The sequence below is a fragment of the Nycticebus coucang genome, chromosome 8 (assembly GCF_027406575.1).
Source record: "Nycticebus coucang isolate mNycCou1 chromosome 8, mNycCou1.pri, whole genome shotgun sequence".
Lineage (NCBI taxonomy): Eukaryota > Metazoa > Chordata > Mammalia > Primates > Lorisidae > Nycticebus > Nycticebus coucang.
The window spans coordinates 101,491,290-101,513,970 of NC_069787.1; the positions used below are offsets into that span (position 1 = coordinate 101,491,290).

The window sequence follows — 22,681 nt, forward strand, 5'->3', positions numbered from 1 at the left end:
ACATTAAACAAATTAAAGAGGACTTAAATAAATAGGGAGACATACCGTATTTATGAATCACAAAACTCAATATTGTCAACCTGGTAATTCTCTTAATGGATCTATAGATTTAATGTAACTTCAACCAAATTCCAGGGAGGAATTTTGTAGAGATAGACAAGGTGATTCTAAAATTCAGATACAAAGAAACCAGAATAACCCAACCAATTTTGAAAAAAAAAAAATGGAGGATTCACACAATCTGATTTTAAGAAGTATTAATAAAGCTACTGTAATAACAACAGTTTGATATTGGCAAAAGGATAGATACATAGATCAGTGGAATAAAATAGTCAAGAATAGGCTGAGGCAAATATGGCAAAATTATTTTTTACAAAAGTGCAAAGGAAGTCCAATTTGGAAAAGGGAAAAAGAACAGATATTTTACCATAAAAGAGATTATAGATGGAAAACAAGCACTTGAAAAGATGTTGAACAGTTGAGCATCATCAGCTATTAGGAAAAGGCAAATTCTTTTTTTTTTTTAGAGACAGAGTCTCACTTTGTCGCCTTTGGTAGAGTGCTGTGGCGTCACAGCTCACAGCAACCTCCAGCTTTTGGGCTTAGGCGATTCTCTTGCCTCAGCCTCCCGAGTAGCTGGGACTACAGGCGCCCGCCACAATGCCCAGCTATTTTTTTTGTTGCAGTTTGGCTGCCACCCTCAGTACATGGGGCCGGTGCCCTACTCACTGAGCTATAGGCACCACCCGGGAAAAGGCAAATTCTTATAAAACCACAAGATATCACATCTATTAGAAAACCAATAATATACAGTTGAGCCTTGAATAACACAGGTTCGAATTGGGTGGGTCCACTTACACGTGGCTTCTTTCCAAAGTGCAGTGTTCATGGGATGCAAAGCCTGCATGTACAGAGGGCCAACTTTTCATTTCTGCAGAACAGGGTGGGTTGACTGTGCAGACTTGAGTGTGTGTGGATTTGGTTATACGTGGGTGGTCCTGGAACCGATCCCCCACATATATACACATACAAAGGGACGACTGCAATTTAAAAATGGTGATAATATCATATGCTAACAAGAATGCAGAGAAACTGGGTCTCATATATTGCTGGTGGGATTGTAAAATAGAACAGTCACTCTGCAGAAGAGTTTGGCAGTTTCTTATACAACAAAACATGTATTTAGAATACGACCTAAAAATTATACTCTTGGGTGTTTATCTCAGAGAAATGAAAACTTACGTTCATGCAAAAACCCATATACCAATATTTATATGGCAGCTCTATTCAGCATCACCCCAAATCAGAAATGACGTAAATATCCTTCAATGAGTACATGAATAAACAACCATCCACATCAAGGAATAGTTCTAAACAATACAAAGGAATGCTGAGTACCAGCAAGTGCAGAATACACACACGAGAATTTGGGGGGAGAAATACAACTGTTCTATATCCTGATACATTGGTGAATACATGCATTTATGCATGTATTAAAACTCAAAAGTACATACCATGAAAATATGCTTTCACTGTATGTTAACTTAAAATAAAGTAAAAATAAAGATAGCAACCACACAAAAAACCCCTAAGCAGAATTAAAACAAAAACTTGGATGGTACAGAAAGATATAAAGTGGAAAGTAAAAATTCTCTTAAGACTTCATTTCTACATTTAAAAATCCAAAGCAAGATTATAGTAAACATGCTTTTTTGTAACCTGGTTTCTTCATTTAAGTCTTTAGATAAAAGTGAATATAAAAAAATAAAATGTGAATAAAAAAATGGATGAGCAAAAAAAAAGTAATAGCCATATGTCATCATTTTAAATGGCTGCATAGTGCTCTATTTTATAGATGATTTATAATCCAGATAAACAATTCCTTTTGGTTGGATATTTGACTTTTCCCAAATGTTTTGCTATTAAGAAAAAAATGAGGCAACCTATATTCTGACACATGCATCTTTACACACTTTGCAACTCAGTTCCTTAAATATGCAACAAAGAGCATGAAAATATTTAAGGCTTTTGTTATATATTGGCAATCTTTTCTCATAAATGATTTCATTATTTATGATCTTACCCACAGTAAAAGAGAATGCCCATTTTGCTCATTCTTGGTTTATCAAAAAATTGGCCAAAATTCTTTATACTGCTTCCCAATAAGAGCTCTTTTTTTCCCACCCCTTGAATTTGGGCTGGCCTTAGGACTAGGTTTGGCCAACTAACATGTGGCAGAAGTGACGTTGTACAAGTTCTAAGCCTGGGCTTCAAGAGACTTTGCAGCTTCCACTCTTGGTCTTGGGATCCCAGCCACGCTTGCCATGTGCATCCAGGCTGTGGATGAGAGGCCACGTGGAGCAGAGCAGGGCCTCCCTGTGAGGCCATCCTAGACCAGCTGGTCTCTAGCCAACCCACCAGCAGACTGCAAGCACCAGGAGCAAGCTCAGCCAAGGTCCAGATCAGCTGGTTATGGCTCAGATGAAAAGAACGCCCTGCTGACCTGCAGACTTGTGAGCCCATAAACGCTTATTAGGTTTGCTGAATTTTGTGATGGTTCGTAATGTAAAAATAGATCACCAATACACTCACTGATGTATGATTTTATCTTTTAAATTTTTATCAATAAGTGATGATACCTTGTACATTTCTTTTGTACATTTCTTTAATTTTTAGTGACATTCTTTGTACATATTTATAGTTAAATTCTTATTTCATGAATTGGCTATTTTCCCTTTGATTTATTATTTTTTTCTTATTGATTTTGAAAGAGCTCTGTTTACTAAGGCTTTGCTTGCTAAATGTCTTGCAATTATTTTTCATAGAGTAACAATACTGTAGCTCATAAACTTGCTCTCACTGCCAAAGAAGGTAATTCTCAAATAATTTAAAAATACAATGTGGCCTCTCCAGACATTTACTTTGGAGGCATTGACATTCATTTTGAAGTCCAGTTCCTAGAACAATCACTGTCAGAGAAAATCAACCCTAAGTCTATATCAAAGATGTGAAGCGTTTCAGAGTTCAAGGCCTAATTCAGTTCTGATGGTAGGATTGGGTGATGTCACCACCCATCAGCAAATACTTCCTGTGTGTCCTTCTGCGATACATTGGGCTTGGGCAGCCTGTTCTCCTTTGTCTTTTCACTTTCTCCACCTGAAAAATATTCTGAAGTGTTTTTCAAAGTGGATGCCAAGTACTTGGCTACAAGATGCCTTATTAAGAATGAATTAAGGAGCACGACCACTCTCTTGTAGGTCACCATATGCAATGCTCTGAGAAGGTCTGCAGCAAAAAACTCTATTAAATCTAGCACTATTTTGTCAGATACAATTTGGAAAATGCTGGACTGGAACAATCTCCATAAACTTAGAGAAGCTGCACAAGTGAACAACTTATTGGCATAAGGTTCAACAACAAACCTCTTTCCCAAACTTCTCATAACATCCAGGTATTTCCAGGGTCCTGTCTCTTTGTCAAAGAATGATTGAGCTGAAAAACAGAATGCTGTTAAAGCCCTTCGAGACCTGGGTTGGTTAGGTGGTCTCATGTTCAGAACATGGCTCTGGCCTGGAATGTCCATTTCTAATTCCTTTTCTCCTCTCTGCAATTCTTCTTTCCACTTGGATAGGGACAAGGTCCAATATTTTCCTGAATCCTACTTCCTGGCTCTCCCCCAAAGCTGTGCTGCTACTAGTATTCCTTCAAAGGGATTAGCCAAGTTCTCGGCCTCCTTGACACATGGGGGAGTGTGTTTCCTGCTCTCACCTACAGCTGTGGAAGGACATACTGGGCAGCTTTGCTGGCTCCAGGAACTGGGCCTGGGCTGGGCACATTGTCTCAAGGTGAGCATCATTCACCATATAGCTTCATGCTTCCTAAATGCATAAAGCAGAGGGAGAGTCTACTTGCGTCAAACAAAATTCTTAATGTAAGAAAAAAATATTAACATGACCAGTTTCTAATTACAGAGAGTGGGATATCATTCGGAGCAAAATTCATAGTCAGATCTAAACCATAAGTACAACCAGGTACCCTGACACCAATCTTGACCATTGGCCATCACAACCAAACTTAAAGGAGACCCTTCCTGGGACTCCAGGCCACCTGGCTGGCCTCCCTGAGGGGCCGCTCCCAGCACTGCCAGTTAACAACCAAATCACATTTCTGAAGCTGCAGCTCTGTTTGTCTTAGTAAAAGTGTATCAGTGATTATTTTCTGCTAACCCTAAGAAGTGGCTCCCAGGCCCTTTCCCCAGACCACACTATCTCTCCTTCCTGTCCCTGCCTTCTCAGAAACAGAGATGGGCACAGACAAGTCCAAGCATGTCTACCTGCACACTGCCCGGGGTCTGCTGTTTGCTCAGTCAGTATATTTCCCTACCTGATGTCTTCTCTGCAGATTTCTTCAGGTTTCAATCAGGATTTATGTAAAGGCCTAATTTGCTCAGAACACCTAATGCAGGATGACAAACAGGTCTCGTGTTGTTCATTAACTCTGACTGATTGGAAGTGGCTGCCTGAAGCGATCAATTAACAACGACTGTCGGGGCGGCTTTGTGTGTGTGTGAGTGTGCATGCACATGACTGTATGTGTGTATGTAGGGGCTGTGGAGTTCATGAGAGATGCTTGCTATCACTGGCTTAAGGTGCTTGTTAACTTTCTACAATAGGCGGCCACATTTACAACCTAGATTTTTTGCCTTAGAATTTTTTCATGCAGTAGCTGAGTGTCAGGAAAACCTTAGCTAAGCCATTTATAATTTTAAAAACATCCTTAAACAGACCCTGGCTGGTGTTCAACAAAGACATGGTGCAGTTCCACCCAGGATGCAGTGGTCAAGAAGTGGTGAGTTGTGACACCTCAGAAACAAGCAAGCTGGATGGTGTCAGGGACTGTACAGCTCTGCAGAGCACCCATACAGGTGGAAATGTGTGCACAGGGCATAGCATGCACCCCCAGTGAGCTCAGCACACACCTGAATGCCCGGGAGCCAGGCACACACACTCGCTCTGCTCTTTCCCTTCAGCCCAAATTTGCTCCTTGGGAAACATTTTGCTCCAATGTTGCCCCCTCTGTAATAATTCTCCACCAGTGGGAGGCTGACATGTCTAAAACCATCTCACAGGGGTGTCCAAACTTTTATTTTTCTCCACTGCGTGTTGAAGGAGCAGGAGTTGTCTTGGGTCGCATATTAAATACAAAAACCCTAACAAGAGCTGATTAGCAAATAAAGGGTCTATGCATATTTTTCATGATATCTAACACCACAGATAAGCAAAAAAGTCCTTGCAAAATCAGCATGCAGGCTCATGGGCTGCAGGGTGAACACCCTGAATGGTTCAGTCACACTCAGATTAGAAGCCGGTACATTCAGGCAGACTCCCAGGTCCCGGGAGCTCTATCCTGGGTGCCCCTGAATCGTCCCCTACTGCCCTGCCTGCCCTTGCTGCCCTCCTTCTCCATCCCGTGGCCCTGCTCCCTGCCCCCTGCACACAGGCCACACGTGCCACTGCCTGGGAGCCCTGGAGCCCTCACAGCCACAGCTTCCCCTGCGGAAGCTCTTCCCTGGATGCCCACATGGTTTGCTCCTTCGTCTCCATCCTTGCTCAAATGTCCCCTTTGCAGTGAGGCCTGTCTCACCTAATTTTTGATGTCCCCTATGGTAGACTGAATATTGGCTTTTAAAGATGTCCATGTTGAAATCCCCAGGACCTGTGAAGATTGCTTCATATGGCAAAAGGGATCATGCAGATGGGATTAATTTAAGGATCTTAAAATGGGGAGATTATCCTGGATTATGTGGCTGGGCCCTAAAGGCAATCACATATATTCTTATAAGAGGGAGATAAAGGGACATTTGACTACTTATAAGGAAGGCAATATGACAATAGAAACAGAGACTGCAGTGACACACCCACAAGCCAAGGAATGCCAGCAGCTCCTAGAAGTAGGAAGAGGTGACAAATGGGATTTTCCTCTAGAGCCTCCAGAAGGAGCCGATCCTGCTGACACTTTGACATTAGCCCAGTGTAACTGATTGCAGGTTTCTGGACCAAAGAGAATAAGTTTGTATTGTTTTTTTTTTTTTTTTTGGCCAGGGCTGGGTTTGAACCCATCACCTCCAGTATATGAGGCCAGCGCCCTACTCCTTTGAGCCACAGGTGCCGCCCGTTTGTATTGTTTTAAGCCACTAGAATTGGGGAATTTGCTACAGCAGCTGCAGGAAACGAATATATACCCTGCATACCCTTCCCACCCCATGCCCGTATACCCCCCCCAGCAGCCTTCCTGCTTTATTCCTCCTCGACCTATTATGACTCATTCTATTTTACTTGTTAGGATTTCCTGTCTTTCCTCACTAGGACATCAACTCTGTGAGGACAGGAGGCTTTGTTCATTTTGCTCACTTAATAAGGTAAGTGGTCACTAATTTCCTATCATAGTGAGGACTTGTTATGTGGTCTGAGTCTTGTTCTGTGGTGAGCTGTATTCAGTTGAGTCTATTTCAGACAATGGGTGGGGGCTTGGCTTGTCCTTGTGGTGCTCAGGACAGGTGGCAGGTCTCAGTGGGCCACACAGTGAGCTCTAAGGCCTGTCGTAGAACTGTATTCTTGGGAATTCTGCCCTAAATGGATACTGACCCTGACTGCAAGGAGAGACAGCTCCCTCATGCTGGTGACCTGGGCTGGCAGGCCCTTCTTCACTATGTCAGTGCCTGGAGATGCTGGGCCAGCCCATATTTCGGAGAGTTAACTCTCTGGCGGCGCTCATCTCCCAGGGCTTCCAGGGTCCTCCTGCTTCATGGGGTGGGGGTGATGCCACTGCCCTCACATGTGATCAATGTCCTCACAGCACCAACAGCAATTGTGGTGAACTTAGGGGTGAGCTTGCAAGAACTCTCAGACACCAGGCCCCAGTCTTTAATGCAGAGCAGTTAATCAAGATGGCCCGGGAGTCTAACCTGGCCTCACTTTCGGTCATGGTTGTGGAGCCCTCCTGTCCCTTCCCAACAAGTTCTCAAATCCAGTCAACCACCAAATCAGTGATGCCCTCGCCTGCCCTCCCTGAGCTCCCAGAGCCTATCCCTGAAAAGCAAGGATTCTCATGGAAGGGCCCTCTCCCTCTGCCTTGCTGTAGTAAACTCATGCTGGGTAGAATGCTCTGGGAAGAACTGCCATGACTCATGAGAGCTTGGATGTCAGGAGCCAGCGGCGAGGCCAGTGCACAGGGAGCTGTGGGCACAGAGCCATGTGAAGGGTAACAGCTGAAGCCTTGCTGGGCTTGAAGGGTGGGGTGAGGGGGATCAGACTGCCCAGCTCTGACTCTTGCTGGGCATGTGATCTTGGACACATGACAGATAGTCTTTCCAAGCCTCAGTTTACTCATGTAGAAAACAAGGATAGTAAGAGTACTCATCCAACAGGATTGCTTAATTTACATATGCAAATGATTTGCAATCAATAAATGTTAACGATAGTGAAGACAGCACTGGTGAAGATGATGATAGGCAGTGAGCTTTGTTGCCCAAGGACTTTGTTTCTTGATCCCATCATAGGGGCAGATGCTGACCCTGCAGCTTCATTGCTTCCCACAGGATGCAAGGAAAGGAAAGGTGCTCCAATGTCTACAGAGCAGAGAGGACCCTGCTCCCTGCAGCCTGAACTCCACAGCCCAGGCTGTCTCTGGCTGGGGCAGCAGATCTGGGAACATAGCCCCAAGAGAGGTCATGACTAAGTGCGACCACTTACCTTGGTTTTCATAGGAAGTGATGACCTGGGGCTGCTGAAGGTGCTGCTTTTCCACCCGGTTTCCTATTTAAGGAAGACAGAGAGGCCTGCAATGACCACTGGGACCACGTTGGAATTTTCCTTGGGCATAGCAGGGAGTGGTGTGTGTTTGCAAGAAAGACATGCTGGTGGGGGCCAAGTCTATTTACAGGTCTAAACCTGTGTGCACCCTCACAGTGTGCACGGCTGTGAACCAGCAGTTACACCATGAACATGGAGGCAAATGCCTGTGAGCCTGAATGTACACACCCCTTGCCTCTCAGCAGGTGCCGGCACATGCTGGTTTTCTTCTCAAGCCTTCCATGGTCTGTGTAGCCATAATTCTTCACTTTGGTGCCAACAGGCAGTTTCCCAAGCACTTTGCTATACACAGATGCCTCCCCGGTCTTCACACCTCTCTGTGGTAGAGGCTGGGAGGTTCTGAGCTGGGATTTGACCCCCAAGTTCTCTGACTCCTTCTGAGAAAAAGGGGCCAGCTGCCTCCTACTCCAGTGTAGGAGTTGGGATGATGTACACTTTGGTTCAGTTTCATAGACATCTGCATGGCACCCACTATATCCAAGTTCTCTCCACACACTAGGAATCTTTCTGTCCCTGGGACACGGAGATGTCTTTAGAGCCCAGGGGGGTTAGGCTGCGATACAGAGATGATTAATTCATGGCATAGGCTAACCTGCCCCTCCCATAGGAAGCATGACCTTTTTTGCATCCCCTCTTTACAGTTCAGGCTGTGGCCTGGTCTTACTGAGGCTGCCCTTGAACCTCTGCTTCAGAGGAAAAGTGAGAGGGCCAGCCAAGGTAGTGCACCAAAGGTTCCCTCACCATCACCGCCCTTGCCTGCCATCTTCTTCCTCTGGCATCCCACTGGCCTGCGCTGGACTTGCCACTGGTAGTGACCCCTGGGACCAGTGCCTTGGTCTGGGAACAAGGATGCCTCTGGGGTATTGACTGGACAGGTTCCATCAGATGACTCTCCATGTGCACCCAACTAGACGGCCACTCAGTGGTCCCCATGCCTGGGCCCAGCAGAAGCCAGTTAATGTGGGTGAGTGGGGCACTGAGCTAGCTGGTCTGCACTTGGGATCAATCTGTCAGGGTCTTGCCCTGGAAAAGCCTGCCTGCTCTCGCCTTCTATGAACAGGCCCAGTCAGGTCCCTGCACCCTCTGTTAGTCAGCCAACGGCCAGGTCCATGGTATGTGCCAACAGAGGGTAATATGGCATGCTGGGCTGGAGACCCAGGCCAGACTCAGGTGAGGACAGGGAGGCTGCCTCCTGTGGTCACAGCTGGCAGCATCTCAGCTGAGTGAGGGAGGAAACAGGATCTGGGAAGGGAATCCTCCAGGAGGGTGATTGGCTGGCATAGCTGCTGCAGGATATTTATAGTCAGGGCTGCACAGTTGGTATCCCTGTAAGCTATGGGGCATCAGTCCCTGTGCTGCTAGGCAGACTTCAGCCAGGACTAAGGAAAGCAGCCAATCACAGCAGGGGAAGCCCGTTGCTGGGCAAGCTATAGGGGTGGCAGGTGGGGTGGGGTGGTTGGCTCGGCCCAAACACCTGCTGCCTGGAGAAGTTTGGAACACTCCAGGCTCCCCCCACCCTGCCAGTGCCCCAACCCGAGCAGTGCACAGGGCAGCAAGAGGGGGAACATGTGCCCTTTTGGATCAGCCCCATGTTCAGCCTCACTTGTGCACACGCCACCAGCACATGCCATCAGCTGCTTCCTTCTCAGATGAAAGCATCCAGTTACCAGGGCTGGGCGGCCTGCTGGTTACCACGGCTGGGTGCCTTGGGCACCAACAAGGCAGGTATGAGGAAAAGTCAGCTTCCAAACATGTATCCATAATCTCAACATCAGAAAACACAGAAAGAAGCTATCATTTCAATTTCTGCATGCATGCAAATGTGCCATTTGAAAAATAAATGAAATTCTGCTTAACACATATTAGTGTAGTGGTAGAACCATCATCTTTTATGGACTCAAGGCCTCTGTAGAGCCTCTCTCCAGCCCTGCATTTATACAAAGCTCTCAGTTTTCATAGTAGTTTTGCAAGAAATACTTTAATCGTCCTCTATTAGCTGACACATTATACTAAGACTCACTTCATGTCTTTTACAAGAGTCTTGTAATAGTCTTGTAATAGTCACTGTGTTGTGTTGTATTTTGTCAACTAATCCTCTCCCAAATCAGAAGCCTGGAAGACGGTAAAAATAGGCTGAATTCAGTATATTTCAATCTTCTCCTGCTGGAATAACCCTTCCTGAAAAGCCCTAAGATGATATCAGACATCCCCGGCAAGGTAAGAGAGAGCTGCAATAAACAAAGATGCTGTGTCTTTTTGCTCCCACTCCACACAGGCCTAGAAGGCATGCCCTGCATGGTCACTTTTGTGGTTGACAGCTCTCTGGAGGTCTGATTCACTGCCCCACGCAGATGCTAGATTGGGCAGCTACTTCAGCAGAGAAGCCTTGCATGACTACCTCCTCTTGGCCCCACTAGCAAGGTTAAGGAAGCCATTGAACCCACACACACCATCCACCAGGACACAGAGGGGTGGCTGTCCTGGCATTTCTCAGGGGTGACCCCTACCCATGAGCAAGGCAGGAGGCATAGGAAAGCTCTTCACCTCCAGGGTGTGGAGACTCAGCTGCAGTGAATATACAGTTCCCATTATTTTAACGTGGCACCTCAAAGGCAGGGTTGTTGGCTGTCTTATTCTACTCTTTCATCCCAAACATTTAGAACTGTGCTATTTGGTTAAGGGGAAGACTGAATGAATTTACTCTTAGAACTTTGTCCTCCTTCCTTACTGTCAGAAGGAAGGCAGAGCATAGCTATTTAGTCTTACTCATTTGCAGTCCTGTTTCCCCACTTGTGGAAGGTCAGGGAGGGTGGTTCCTTTAGACTCACATTTGAAGAGCCAGTTGTCTGACCCCAGGGCTCACAGGGCTGGGGTCTCCTGAAGCTCCCTCTGGGGGCCCTGGAGTAGAGGTCTGATTGTTATTACAATTCCCACATGCCCACTGGGCACTGTCACAGTGGTCTGTCTCTGGAGGCTGGGCTACTGAATCTCTGAAGGGCACAGAATAAGGACCATTAGAGTTGACCCATCCATAACGTTCCCTGAGAGATTCTGGGCTGCAGAGGCCACAGACACCTGGCACCAGAAAGAAGAGGCTTTGAAAGCTGACTTCTTCTTGATTTCTAGGCCAGTAGGGAGCTACAAAACCCTTGAGTGATGTCTCCCTAGGCCTCAAGTAATGCTGTCCCAAGGCAAACCACTGTTCCCTCTGTTAGAAAACATTTCCAAAAGATGGGTGGCTTGCACGACATGAGCAGCCCTACCTCCCACGGGAGCACGTTCAAACCTCACCATCCCAAGTATTGCCAAGTCCTCCTCTATAGTTCAGCCAGTAACCAAGTGGGTGACCAAATTCAAGGTATTGCTCTTCAGATACAGCCTCCAGCGACCAACAGACCTGATACCAGGAGACACTTCCCATAGTCATAGTGGACCTACAGGCCTGGCTAGGCCAGGAGCAGCCACTTTCTGCTCAGTGGGCCAGTCTAAGGGCCAGTCTTCAAATGAGTGAAACCCAGTCCTTCTGGTTATTATTCAACGTACTGAATCCTAGAGACTGAGGAGAAAATAAAAAGAAAAAGAATTTACCCTGAAGGTCGTTTCCTTCTAATTTCTGCCATCTTCGGACTCCATTTCCAACACCTTGGAAACCTGTGAAAAAACAATGTTCTCTGAGGTGGGAGACCCAGGGCAAGTGAGTGCACCAACTGCAGACTTATCTGTGTTAAAATAGGGCAGGTGGTGCTTGGCTCTCTTGGGATCTGAGGGAGGCTGCCCATGAATGAGATGCAGTTTGGGGAATGAAAGCAACCCTCAAAATTCAAAGCACTAAAAAAATGTCAAAACAGTTTTCAAGAGTGGTGAGACTCATTATCACAGTCATTCAGGGAAAATTTCTGATGTCTAGAATTCAGAATTTGTGATGTCTAGAATTTCGGAATCTCTGATGCAGATTTTCCACTTTCACATCTCTGCCACATAAATATAAAAGCACTATTTTAGAAGATATTTGCTATCCATTTTGCCTGCCTATTTCTGTATATGGTGAGTCCCCCTCTGCTGGAGTGTAGACACTGGGTGGGGGTGGGCAAATACTGCCTATCCCTATGGGGATGAGAAGCTACAGTTGCCTGCTCTCCCAGCCTCCCTTGCATCTGGAACACGGACACATGTGGCCCAGCTGTGGCCAATCATGCACCTATGTCCTATTCTGTCTGGAGACCTGGTGATGCAACAGGAAGGAAAGGGAAGCTCTCACTCTGGCGGTGGCTGTAAGCGGTAGCTGCAAGGTCGAGTTCCTGGCACTGCAATAGTATACATACTGGCAGCAGGAGCTGCTGCAATAAAATTAAGTTCCTGGCACAGAAAGAGCGTCTAGTGCTCCTCGGTGGCCGCAGGGGTTTCCTCACCAGATGAGCTCTGTGGTGCTGTTCCTGGAACGTGAACTTCATGTCCAGTTCTCAGCCCTTTCAATTACACAGACACCCACTCTTCTTTTCTGCAGAGTCCTCCACAGTCAGTGTCTGTGGCTTACCACTTGGGACTCTCAATGACACACTCATGCAGTGGAATACACAAGTCACATAGACGTTTGGTATAAAAGCTAAGACTTTGAAGCTCTTTCCGAGTAGCTGCAGGTAGATTTGGGGTACCTCCTCCACTGCCACATGAATACATGCACTTTCTTCTCTGACAGGAGTTGAGGCTTCTGGGCACATTTTTGAGAAGCACTGCTCTAAGGAAATGGTTGGGAGATGCTAGGGCCCTAGAGAAATGAGAGAGGACATCTGCTGGCCTTGCAGCCCCCAATCCCTGGTGGCCCAGCCTGTCCGTACTCTCCTTGCCCTTTTGTCCCTCTGATTCTTTTCTGCCACCAAGCCACCAGTAGCAAAAGCCACCTGGTTACAGCTTCACTCTATCCCCTGCATTGGGACAGTAAATGAGTTTTGACATTTTGGGACATGGAGCACTGGGCCTCCTTTGCAGAGCCAAAGGAAGATCTGGTCCCAGGGAAGGAGCTGAAGCCCAGAGGAGACAGGAGGAGAGGTGTGAACGTGTGGGGGTTTGCTTTGGGTCTTTGCACCCAAGAGGGGCCTTGGAACAAGTTAGTCCTTTTTAGCATTTTCCTTCCTTAGGCTGTGTCTGGAGGAGTGGGTCTGCAAGCCAGCTCAGCCCGGGGTCTTCTGGGTACCACCACTGCCCAGCAGCCATCAGAAGTCATTCACAACCCCCCTGCTCTGATGCAGAACTGATTGTGAATAAGTTACACAGGTCTCTCCACTGTCCTTCATAGCATCTGTGAGAAACTTCCATTGAGATAATATTTAAAGAACAATGCCAGCAGAAAGGACCCAAGGACTTGGGCCCAAGACTCCAAGTAGGAGTCTTTCTTCCCCTGAGGCATGGTGGTAAGTGGTCTGGAGTTTTGGGGGGAGGGGCCTGTGTGAGGTGTCAGACACGGCTCAGGACAGTCCCAGTACCTATACTTTCCTGGGCTCCTCTGCATTTTTTTACTCTCTCTAATGTCAGAGCCTTTAGAAAAGATGTGCTGAGAGGGGACTGCAGAGATGGGAACTCATTGGCTGACCTATTACTGGGCCTCACCACACACAGGGGGATCTCATTTCTATGGAGAAACTGATGATCTCTGCTGATTTTCTAAGGACATTTACCAGGGTGGGCCGTTTCCCCCTCTCCCAGGATCAGTTCTAAGAACTCAAGAACACTTGTCCCAAACAATTCGGCTCCCAAATCCCTCCTGATTCTGGAGCACCTGATACTGTCAATATAGCCCTCCGGAATCTACTTCTTTCCCCGGCCTACCTCCCTAAGAGGTCCCCAGCTGCAGCCTCTGTGGCTGGAGGCGGCAAGGCCATCCACAGCACCATTGCTTTAGCAAGGCAGATGGAAGGTGGATGTTCAACCTGCACAGGGTCTTTGGGGACAGAAGAGCCAGGGACAGAGTAGCCAGGGACAGAGCAGCAGCATGAACTCAAAGGAGCTCAAGAGCGGGGAGAAGAGGCAGGAGGCAAAAGTAATCTTTCCACCTAGGCTATCAAGCATGGCTCCTAAGCACTGGCACACGATGCCCCCACACCCACACACCCGCCTCCAAGAGGGCTCTGGACCCAGGATGGAGGCTCCCAGACTTCTCAGGGGCTTATGTAAGTCCCACTATTATCCATCTGTACTCTATTCATACTGCGTCCTGTCATCTTGTGTAGAGAACACAGAACCTGGGTCCTGCTTTCCACCATCACTTTATAAAGTCTCTTTATTTGCCAATCTGGCAGGACAAGTCAACTGATGGATAAGCTTCAGTGGGGAGAGCAGATTTTAAACCTTGCCCTATACAAGCCTGTGTTCCCCCTTTCCTGCCCCTATCTGTAGGAAGCCTGGAGAGAGGCTCAAGAGAGGGGAAACTGAGGTTGGAAATTGTAAATTGTAAATTGGGCGCCCAGTCTCAAAGTCGGACTCACAAACGGGTTTCCCAGCGTCCCCGGTGCCCTGCCGAGTGCTGTGGGGGTGGGGGTGGGCCGCTGTACCCGTGAGTCAAGTCTGAGGTTCTGGCCCGCTTCCTTCAGGGCATCTTCCAACCCTGATCGGTGCCCTTCAGGGAGTGGCTGTGAGAACACAGGCTCCCCGGGGGTGACTGAAGCGCCCACCGGCCTGCACCGGGAGTCAGTTCAGGGCAATCGCGCGTTGCCACGGGACGCCGGTGCCACCTCACGGAGGCGAAGGCGGCGATGGGGAAGAGGGGTTAGGCTCGCTGACCTCGACTGGGGTTGCGTGGGGCGCCCCCCGGCGGGCGCGCCCTAGGACGAGAAGGGCGAGGCGGCCGAGGTGGTCGGGGCCCCCGGGCTTAGGCCAGGCGCGCGTTACCTCCGCCGCGCTGCAGCAGCGCGCCCGGGTCCGCCTGCTGGTCTGAGTGCGTACTCTGTGCCGCGCGCCGCTTCTCCGAGTGCACGATCAGCAGCATGTCGATAGACACCGCGTTGATGTCCTTCTTCAACTCCATGGTGCCGCCTCCCTCCGGACTAGGGCGCTGCGGCTGCTCGCTAGGCTGCTTGCGCTGCAAATGGCCCCGTGCGCACCGCTGCCCCGCGCCGGAGAGGGCGAGGGCGCGGGAGAGGGCGCTCCCCCGCCGCCGGAGCCGCTGGGCGCAGCGTTTCGCTGACTCTGCCAAACATGCCATTAAGGCCCGCCCGAGAGGGCGCTACCCTAATGAAGCGGCTCTAAGTCACCTTTGAAAGGAAATCCCCGGCCAAGCCCTGACCTGCAGGGAAGCCGCAACCGCAGAGGCGGCCTGTCCCAGAGCCTCCTTCCTTCCCTGTTCTCTAACTTCGCCAGGTGCACTTGAAACGTCGATGCTGAGCTCTAGGCCTGTGCTCCCACTGGCTGAGCACTGCCTCATCTCCAAGATCTCTAGGGGTTCCCGAGAATGCTTCTGAGAAGTTGCTGGCAAATACAGAAATTGCATTGTGCTGTCAGCATTGAGATAAGGAAGGGATAAGGAAGGGTCCCAGATTGAATCGCAGGTGTGCAGATACTGGCAGAGCTTTCTCCTTGGCCTCACTTATTCCCCGGGGTTGGTTTTGGAGGTTGACAGCTCTCTCTTTCAGAGCCAGCTGGGTGGAGTGTTGGTGTCAGGACCGCTCTCCAATGCTGGCCCCTCCAGAACTTGAAACACGCCCTCTGTGCATTAAGCTAACGATCCTCTTTAGCCTGAAATGAAAATCTTAAAATCTCTGTTCCTTCTAGAAGCCTGGCTCCTGCTGTGGGGAAAGGGTGGAGGGGAAGAGGAGCAGGCTGGGGCACAGGGAGCTGCTGGCCACGGTCAGGGAGTTGGACCTGAGAACCATACCTATTTTTAGCTGGGCCTGGCCTGCTCCCCCCCCCCCCCCAGCAGCAGCAGGGTTTGGCTGGAGGTCTCAGGAGTGTTTACATGGCATCTGCTTGATAGCCCCAGGCACTGTAGGTCTACCCTGCGGAGGGCAGTCCCTCAGTTCGAGTTTCCACCAGTAATAAATGCCCTCACAGGAAGGCCTTTGCTTGGGGACCCCACCCCCACACTGGGGTATACTGAGCCCACCTTGCAACATGAGCCCTGAGAGCTTCAGCCTTCTCTTTGGAGCAGCCTGCATCACACAGAATGCATTCTAGTACCAGCTGTGCTACATGTTGGCCATGTGACCTTGGACCAGCCATTTCTCCTCCATTTTCTCACCCATAGCACTGGGTTGATGAAAACTCTCACAGGACTGTTGTGAGAAAGAATTTAAGGTGCCTGGTACACAGTAAGTGGTCTTCAAATGATAGTTTTCATTCTTACCTTATTTTAAGGGTAAGAGAAGGGACAGGTGGGGTGACAAGTTAGTGATAGAGCTGAGGGCAAGAGGAGCTCACGGCCATATTCTCATATTCTGAAGGTCTTCCCGCAATGCCTGGGGCTCACGGTTTAGTCTCATGTGAAGGCTCTTGCCTTATTGCATCACGACCACCTCCTCAACCACGGGGCACCTGCTCAAAGGGTTGATCACTGGTTTCCAATAAGGTTGAACTGGAGTCCCTAGGGAGCTGAGCCCAGGACAGACAGGTGGAGGTATGTGAATCCCAAGGCAGGTTTCTGTATGCTACAGTGAGCCCTGTCCTGTCTGCATGCATGTGAGTACGCACGTGGGCGGGACAGACAGGTGGAGGTGTGTGAATCCCAAGGCAGGTTTCTGTATGCTACAGTGAGCCCTGTCCTGTCTGCATACATGTGAGTACGCACGTGGGCGGGACAGACAGGTGGAGGTGTGTGAATCCCAAGGCAGGTTTCTCTTTGCTACAGTGAGCTCTGTCCTCTCTGTATGCATGTGAGTACGCATGCGCGTACACACACACACACACACACACACACACACACACACCCTTGGGAGTCTGGCTAAGATTTGCTCTCTGTATGGATGGGGAAGAGGGAACTATGGATGACATGAAGCTCCTGGGGTCTTGGAGATTGCCAAGGCAGCTGGTGCTCAGGTCCCAGAGTTCCCCCACCTGACCCCCAACACTGGGACGGTGTTGTCTAACTCCCTCAAAGGTCAGGCTAAGGTACAGAAACCAACGTGAGCTCCTGTGCAGCACCTCCCTGTGGGATGGAGTGGACTGGTGGGTGGGTGGGTGGGAAGAAGCTGTAGCCCCTTTCCCTACACTTGCATCCCCCTTCTCCAAGCCCTACTCCCCTGCTGCAGAGGGTCACCCTGGGAACTCTGCCCTCTCCCAGAGATGCCTGGCGGGAAGGAGATGTTGACCTTGGACTGTGCCAGCCAGGATTCCGGGAAGACTGTGTGGGGCTTCCTGACTTTTTGTTGTGTCTAAAAACAAAGCCTTTGGAGCAAGATCTCTCACCCTCAGACCACTGTAATTTTTCATCATGGGGGCAATCCTGTGCATTGTGAGATGTTTAGTAGCATCCCTGGCTTCTACTTCTAGATGCCAATAGTACCTATTCCCCAGTCGTGACGACCTGGATTGTCCCCAGATATTGACTAGTTCAGTGGTTTCTGGGGAACAGAACTACAGTGAGAACACTGCTTTGGAGCAAACTACTGAAATAGAGGTCACCATGGCTGTTCTGGGAGAGGCTGCCCAGATCCTGGACCCATCCCTGAGGTTCCCCAGTGGCTGTCTGTCAAACAGCCCCACTTCTGGGGCCTGCAGAGCTGCTCCCTGCCAGGAACACAGGTAGAAAGATGAGGTGCTCTTTCCACTGCCTACTCTGCACGCACCCTGGCCTCAGTTGACCTGGCTGGGTTCCCCCTTCCTCACTACATATTCATGTCCTGAGAGCAGTCACCATGGGGAAGATGTTGTAGCTGAGGGTATTTGGATACATCAGGAAAGGGGAGGAGGCTCAGGAGGGAACACTAAGGCTACTGAGATATTTTCAGCCTGGGGGTCTATCTCTGCTGCTCAAGTCCCCCCTCCAGTCACACCACTATCAAAGAACAGACCCTCCTCTCCAACCTGTGACTCTATAAAGCCACAGCCTCTCTTCCTGTTTCGCTGCCAAACCCACACGTGCTGCGGCCAGAGTCATGTCCTCCATGCTCCATACACCCCACTCCAGCCCCATCACACCAGCCCCTCCATCTCTACCCCGATTGTGACTAATATGGGATTCAACGATCTCTGTATTCTGACCAAACTGATTATACTACAAAGTAATCATACTACTGGTTTATATCTGACAAACCAGGGGCTATCTCCCTTCTTGAGCAAAACTTTATTTTAATCACAATGAATTGGACATTTCAAGACACCAGAAGACAAAATAGCTATATTGTTACCTTTGTCTTTCAACAAATTTAACACTCAGATGTGGCCACCCCTTTGCTTGAAGGCGAGATCTGTCCATTGTCTGAATGGTCTGGGCCCTGAGCTAGCTGGGCTGTCTTGGAGGGGAGGAATGCCCAGCAGGGGAGGGCCTGCCCCTGGTAGAGGGCCATGTTCTGGTCCCCATTGTTGTTTTTCCCCAAAGAATTCCACAGGGACCGTCAGCCTGTTCTGCCTCTCTGGGCATCCTCTCTTCAGAGCAGGCCAAGCCAGTGCAAGAAAGGCTTTTAAGCAGGGAGTGTGCAGAAGGACCCAAGGCTCTCCACTGATGCAGTGGGGAATGGGCACGTGGAGAATGGGGTAACTTGAGCAAGAGCCACAGATCAGGTCCCACCTTCTAATTCCCTCAGCTTCCCCTGCGGATCTTTACCTGGAATAGTGGACACTGTTCCCAGAAAGCTTTTCTGCAGTTGGTGTAGGCTTCTCACGGTCCCTTGAGCAGCCTGGCTTAGCTGGATTCTACTTCTGAATCTTTGTCATTGCTGTGACTTGTGCCTGAAAATCCTCTTTTGATCATCCTGACAAGTACAATCTAGCTATCCTTCAAGGTCAGACCCCAGCCTTCACTTCTGTCTTGAAGTCTTCCTGGCTACTCCAGCCGTGGGAGCTCCTGGGGAATGCCAAGTCTGTTGTGCCCCCTTTTTACAATCGCAACAGCTAATAGGACTTGGGAGATCACCTCCATTCTTGTCACATACCCACCAAATCTGGAAAACGTGTCAATACTCTTTGGGACAGTTATGCCAGGAAAACACATTCTCAGATGAATGTGCCTACTAGTAGGGCAACATTGAACATGTACTTAATCTCTCTGAGCCTCAGTTTTACTCATAGGTCAATGGGTAAGGATGTTTCTGGGATTAAATGAGGCAAACTGCTTTGCTATGGCTTAATTATAGCCATATGGAGTGTGTGTGTGTGTGTGTGTGTGTGTGTTTGTGTGGCATATACATATGGCAGCTTGCTGTATTCTGGACAGACCCTTGCCTTGGTCTGGCTCTGGGGAAGGTCTTGTGTATGTAATTCCACAGTTGGGAAGGGGTGTCCACAAATACTGGAGTCATGCCCAACACCCCTTTGGAGCAGGAATTTGCCTGCCTTCCTGTGTCACTGCTCCATGCCGCTGTTCTGCCGTCATAGAGAAACTCAGTGAGCTCCAGAATCCATTCCTTGAATAACTGACATCAGATCTGTGCACTGCAGCCTCTTTGGCAGGAGTTCCCACTCAGCACAGCTCTGCTCCTTTCCAGCCTTACTGCACTCATGATGTGGCTTTGCACTAGCTCCTTTTTATAGATGAGAAAATGGAGGCTTAGAAACCTAAAATGATGTACTCAAGCTCTCACAGGTGTCTTATATGTGGCAGGGGACACCTCAACCCTTGAAACCCCAACACACTCTACATGCTTTCAAGCTCATTTGCTAAATCCCCCCACCCCACTCCATATGACCATGACATAGCTGTGTGTTGAGGCCACTTGGTCCTCAGGCTAAGGGGAAGAGCAGCGGTCAGCCTGCAGGGGGGATTCTCTCAAAAACCACTATGAGCACACTTTGACATGGGGTTCCAAGACCTCTGTTGAGGCTCTTTGAAATACTCTTTGAGCTCAAGCTCTGAACTGGGTCTTTGTGGACAGATTTCCAGGGTCTGTGGCATTCGTGGGTAGAAAATTGGTGGTAGTGGCAGTGATCAAAGTTGGTTAGGAGCACGTAGAATTCTTAGGAGCAGGGAGATAGGCCTGCCCCAGATGGAGAGGGAGGCAGAGGACTGCCTCTGTTGCAGACATGAAAAGGAATACACTCTGTACTGTTCTGAGGGGAGGATGGTTATGCTGTAAAGAGGGCTTTCTTCTGCTCTGTTCACCATGAGGATGCTGCCCAGCCCAGGTAGCAGCTTGTTCTCGAGCCCCCATGTGCAATGCCATCAGATGAAATGAAAAGACAGGCACTAGGTGCCTGTGCTCCTAGAGAGGAGAGCCCAAGAAGGTGCCTGGATGGAGGTGACACCCAAACAGTGTCCTTTGGGATGAAAGTGTAAGACAGAGAGGTACAGGAGAAAGGCCAGGGCTTTCTGGGCAGGGCAGAAGCCTGGGTGGAGGGAAGGTGCTGGAAGGACTGTGGAGGTGAGAGAGAAGATAACAGCAGGGGGATCTGTTTGGTGCCATGGTGCAGGGAGAAGAGGTTTGAGCAGAGCCCAAGAGCAGCAGGGCCCATCTGCTGTGGGTGGAGCTCCTGCTGCCCATCTGGGCAGTGATACGGATCCTTGTCAGTAGGGAGGGGTGAGCAGGAAGTTTTCCCAAGGGTAAGTTACTGTGGGCATTAATACCCCAAACTTGGGGGCAGAGCAAGATGGCAGCCGAGTAACAGCTTCCTTGCATCTGGGCACCGTGAGTCTGGGGATATAGGACTCCAGGCATCTCTGGCTGGTGGGATCTGCCTATCATCACCCCTGAGAGGATACAGGGAGTCAGCGAGAGACTTCTGGACCCCAAGAGGAGGACTAAAACAGTGGAAAACTGGCAAGTGGTCACGTGTGTTCAATCCCTTTAAACCTGCCCGCAACTGTAAGTTCAGTAGCAGCGAGACTGCAAACCAGAAAGGCCTTACCTGTGAACTGTTTTGGTGTCTTTGGACTTGGCACTCAGCTGAACTGCCTTGGGGAGAGCCTGAGCGGGAGTGCGGAGAACTTTGGCCTTTGTCTAGGGCCCCAGTTTGAGCTGCTGAGCCAGACGGAGCTCATAGTGTTTGGCTCTGGGTCACAGGCAGCCATTGTGAGCGATCTGCCCCGGCAAGCTCCGCCCTCAGGGTCGCAGAGCTGGAATTGGGTGGGAGGTGGAAACCCAGCCACCGAGTAGCCTAAGGGCAGGGTCTGAGCCGCCTTGTAGCCCTAACCCTCGGGGGCAGAGGGACACCAGTTTTGACACACAGGGTAAGTGGATAGCCACTTCAGCAGTGATTCCAGCGACAAGCACTTCCCTGAGAAAGCTTCTGCTCAGTAAGTGAACAAGTTCAAAGTGTCTTTTAAGTGGGCCGAAGAGAGATTTAGGGTGTCTACCTGCTGGGGTTTGAGAAACTAGCAGCCTCCAGTCGTATCAGAACTGTGATTAACATCTCATACCCCAGAAGACCACGTGTTGCCCAGACAATATTCAATAACATATACATACTGCTTTGTTTTTGGTTGTGTGTGTGTTTTTTTTTTTTTTTTTTGTTTGGTTGTTTTCTTTTGTTTATTTTGATGTTGTGGATTGTTGTTTTGTTTTTTAAGTTCAACCTTTTCCATACAGATCCTTTTTCTTTCTCAATTTTTCTAGTTTAATTATAATTTCCCATTGCTGCCTATTTCAATAATTAGAACTTCATTTTTGTTAGTGTTTCTACCGCTATTATTTGGTTTTCCAGCCAATTTTATCCTGTAAAGTTTTCTGTTTGTTTGTTTTGGTTTGATTTATAGCATTTTTGTCTTTCCTCTCTACTTGGTGGAGGTGGGGTACTCTGTCTGATCAGGTTAGCAAAGAGCTGCTGACCTCAAGGGAACCACCCAACTGGGCACCCCCAGAAGGTGTTTTTTTTTTTTAAGGTTGTATCAAAGTACCCTACTGTACACCTATATTGCTCTGTCTCCCTCTTTCTGTGCCTCTCTTCTTTTTGTCAATATTCCTTTTACCCACCCCCTCTCCTTTCTCTATTTTTCTTTTTTTTTCCTTATCATTCGATCCTCCTTTCTTTCATCCCTTTTTTGCTCTTAAACCTTCTCACACTTCTGGTCCTGTAACCCTTAGTCCACAGGCACGAGAACTTAAAGAGTAAGAGGAAGTGAAAGGAAAATTAGGGCAAGGAAACAGATAAAAGAAATCACTCATGAGGAAGAATCAGCAGAAAACTCCAGGCAACATGAAGAACCAGTCCAGAACAACCCCGCCAAGGGACCATGAGGTAGCTACTGCAGAGGATTCCACCTATACAGAAATGTTAGGAATGACAGAAAGGGAATTTAGAATACACATGTTGAAAACAATGAAAGAAATGACGGAAACAATGAAGGAAACTGCTAATAAAGTGGAAAATAACCAAAAGGAAATCCAAAAACAGAATCGAATCAGAGATGAACGATATGAAGAATATAAAAAGGATATAGCAGAGCTGAAGGAAATGAAACAGTCAATCAGGGAACTTAAAGATGCAATGGAAAGTATCAGCAACAGGTTAGACCATGCAGAAGAAAGAATTTCAGAGGTAGAAGACAAAGTTCTTGAGATAACTCAGATAGTAAAAGAGGCAGAAAAGAAGAGAGAGAAAGCAGAACGTTCACTGTCAGAATTATGGGACTTTATGAAGCGTTCCAACATACGAGTTATAGAAATTCCAGAAGGGGAAGAAGAATGCCCCAGAGGAATGGAAGCCATACTAGAGAATATTATAAAAGAAAATTT

At 48.5% G+C, this 22,681-nt stretch overlaps 1 protein-coding gene across 4 annotated transcripts in view; it reads right to left on the reverse strand.

The window, feature by feature from the left end:
* Positions 1-14,981, reverse strand: part of KY (kyphoscoliosis peptidase) — a 59,144-nt gene extending 44,163 nt beyond the window's left edge. For 2 of the 4 annotated variants that reach the window (XM_053600422.1, XM_053600421.1), the window contains exons 1-3: positions 14,754-14,981; positions 11,460-11,522; positions 7,752-7,814 (exon numbers count right to left, since the gene is read on the reverse strand). In XM_053600422.1, the coding sequence (XP_053456397.1) occupies positions 7,752-7,814; positions 11,460-11,522; positions 14,754-14,889 (262 nt within the window). In that variant the 5' untranslated portion in view covers positions 14,890-14,981. The remainder of the gene's footprint in view (positions 1-7,751; positions 7,815-11,459; positions 11,523-14,753) is intronic. The other 2 variants (XM_053600424.1, XM_053600423.1) reach the window with 1 other exon arrangement.
* Between the last annotated feature and the right edge of the window lie 7,700 nt (positions 14,982-22,681).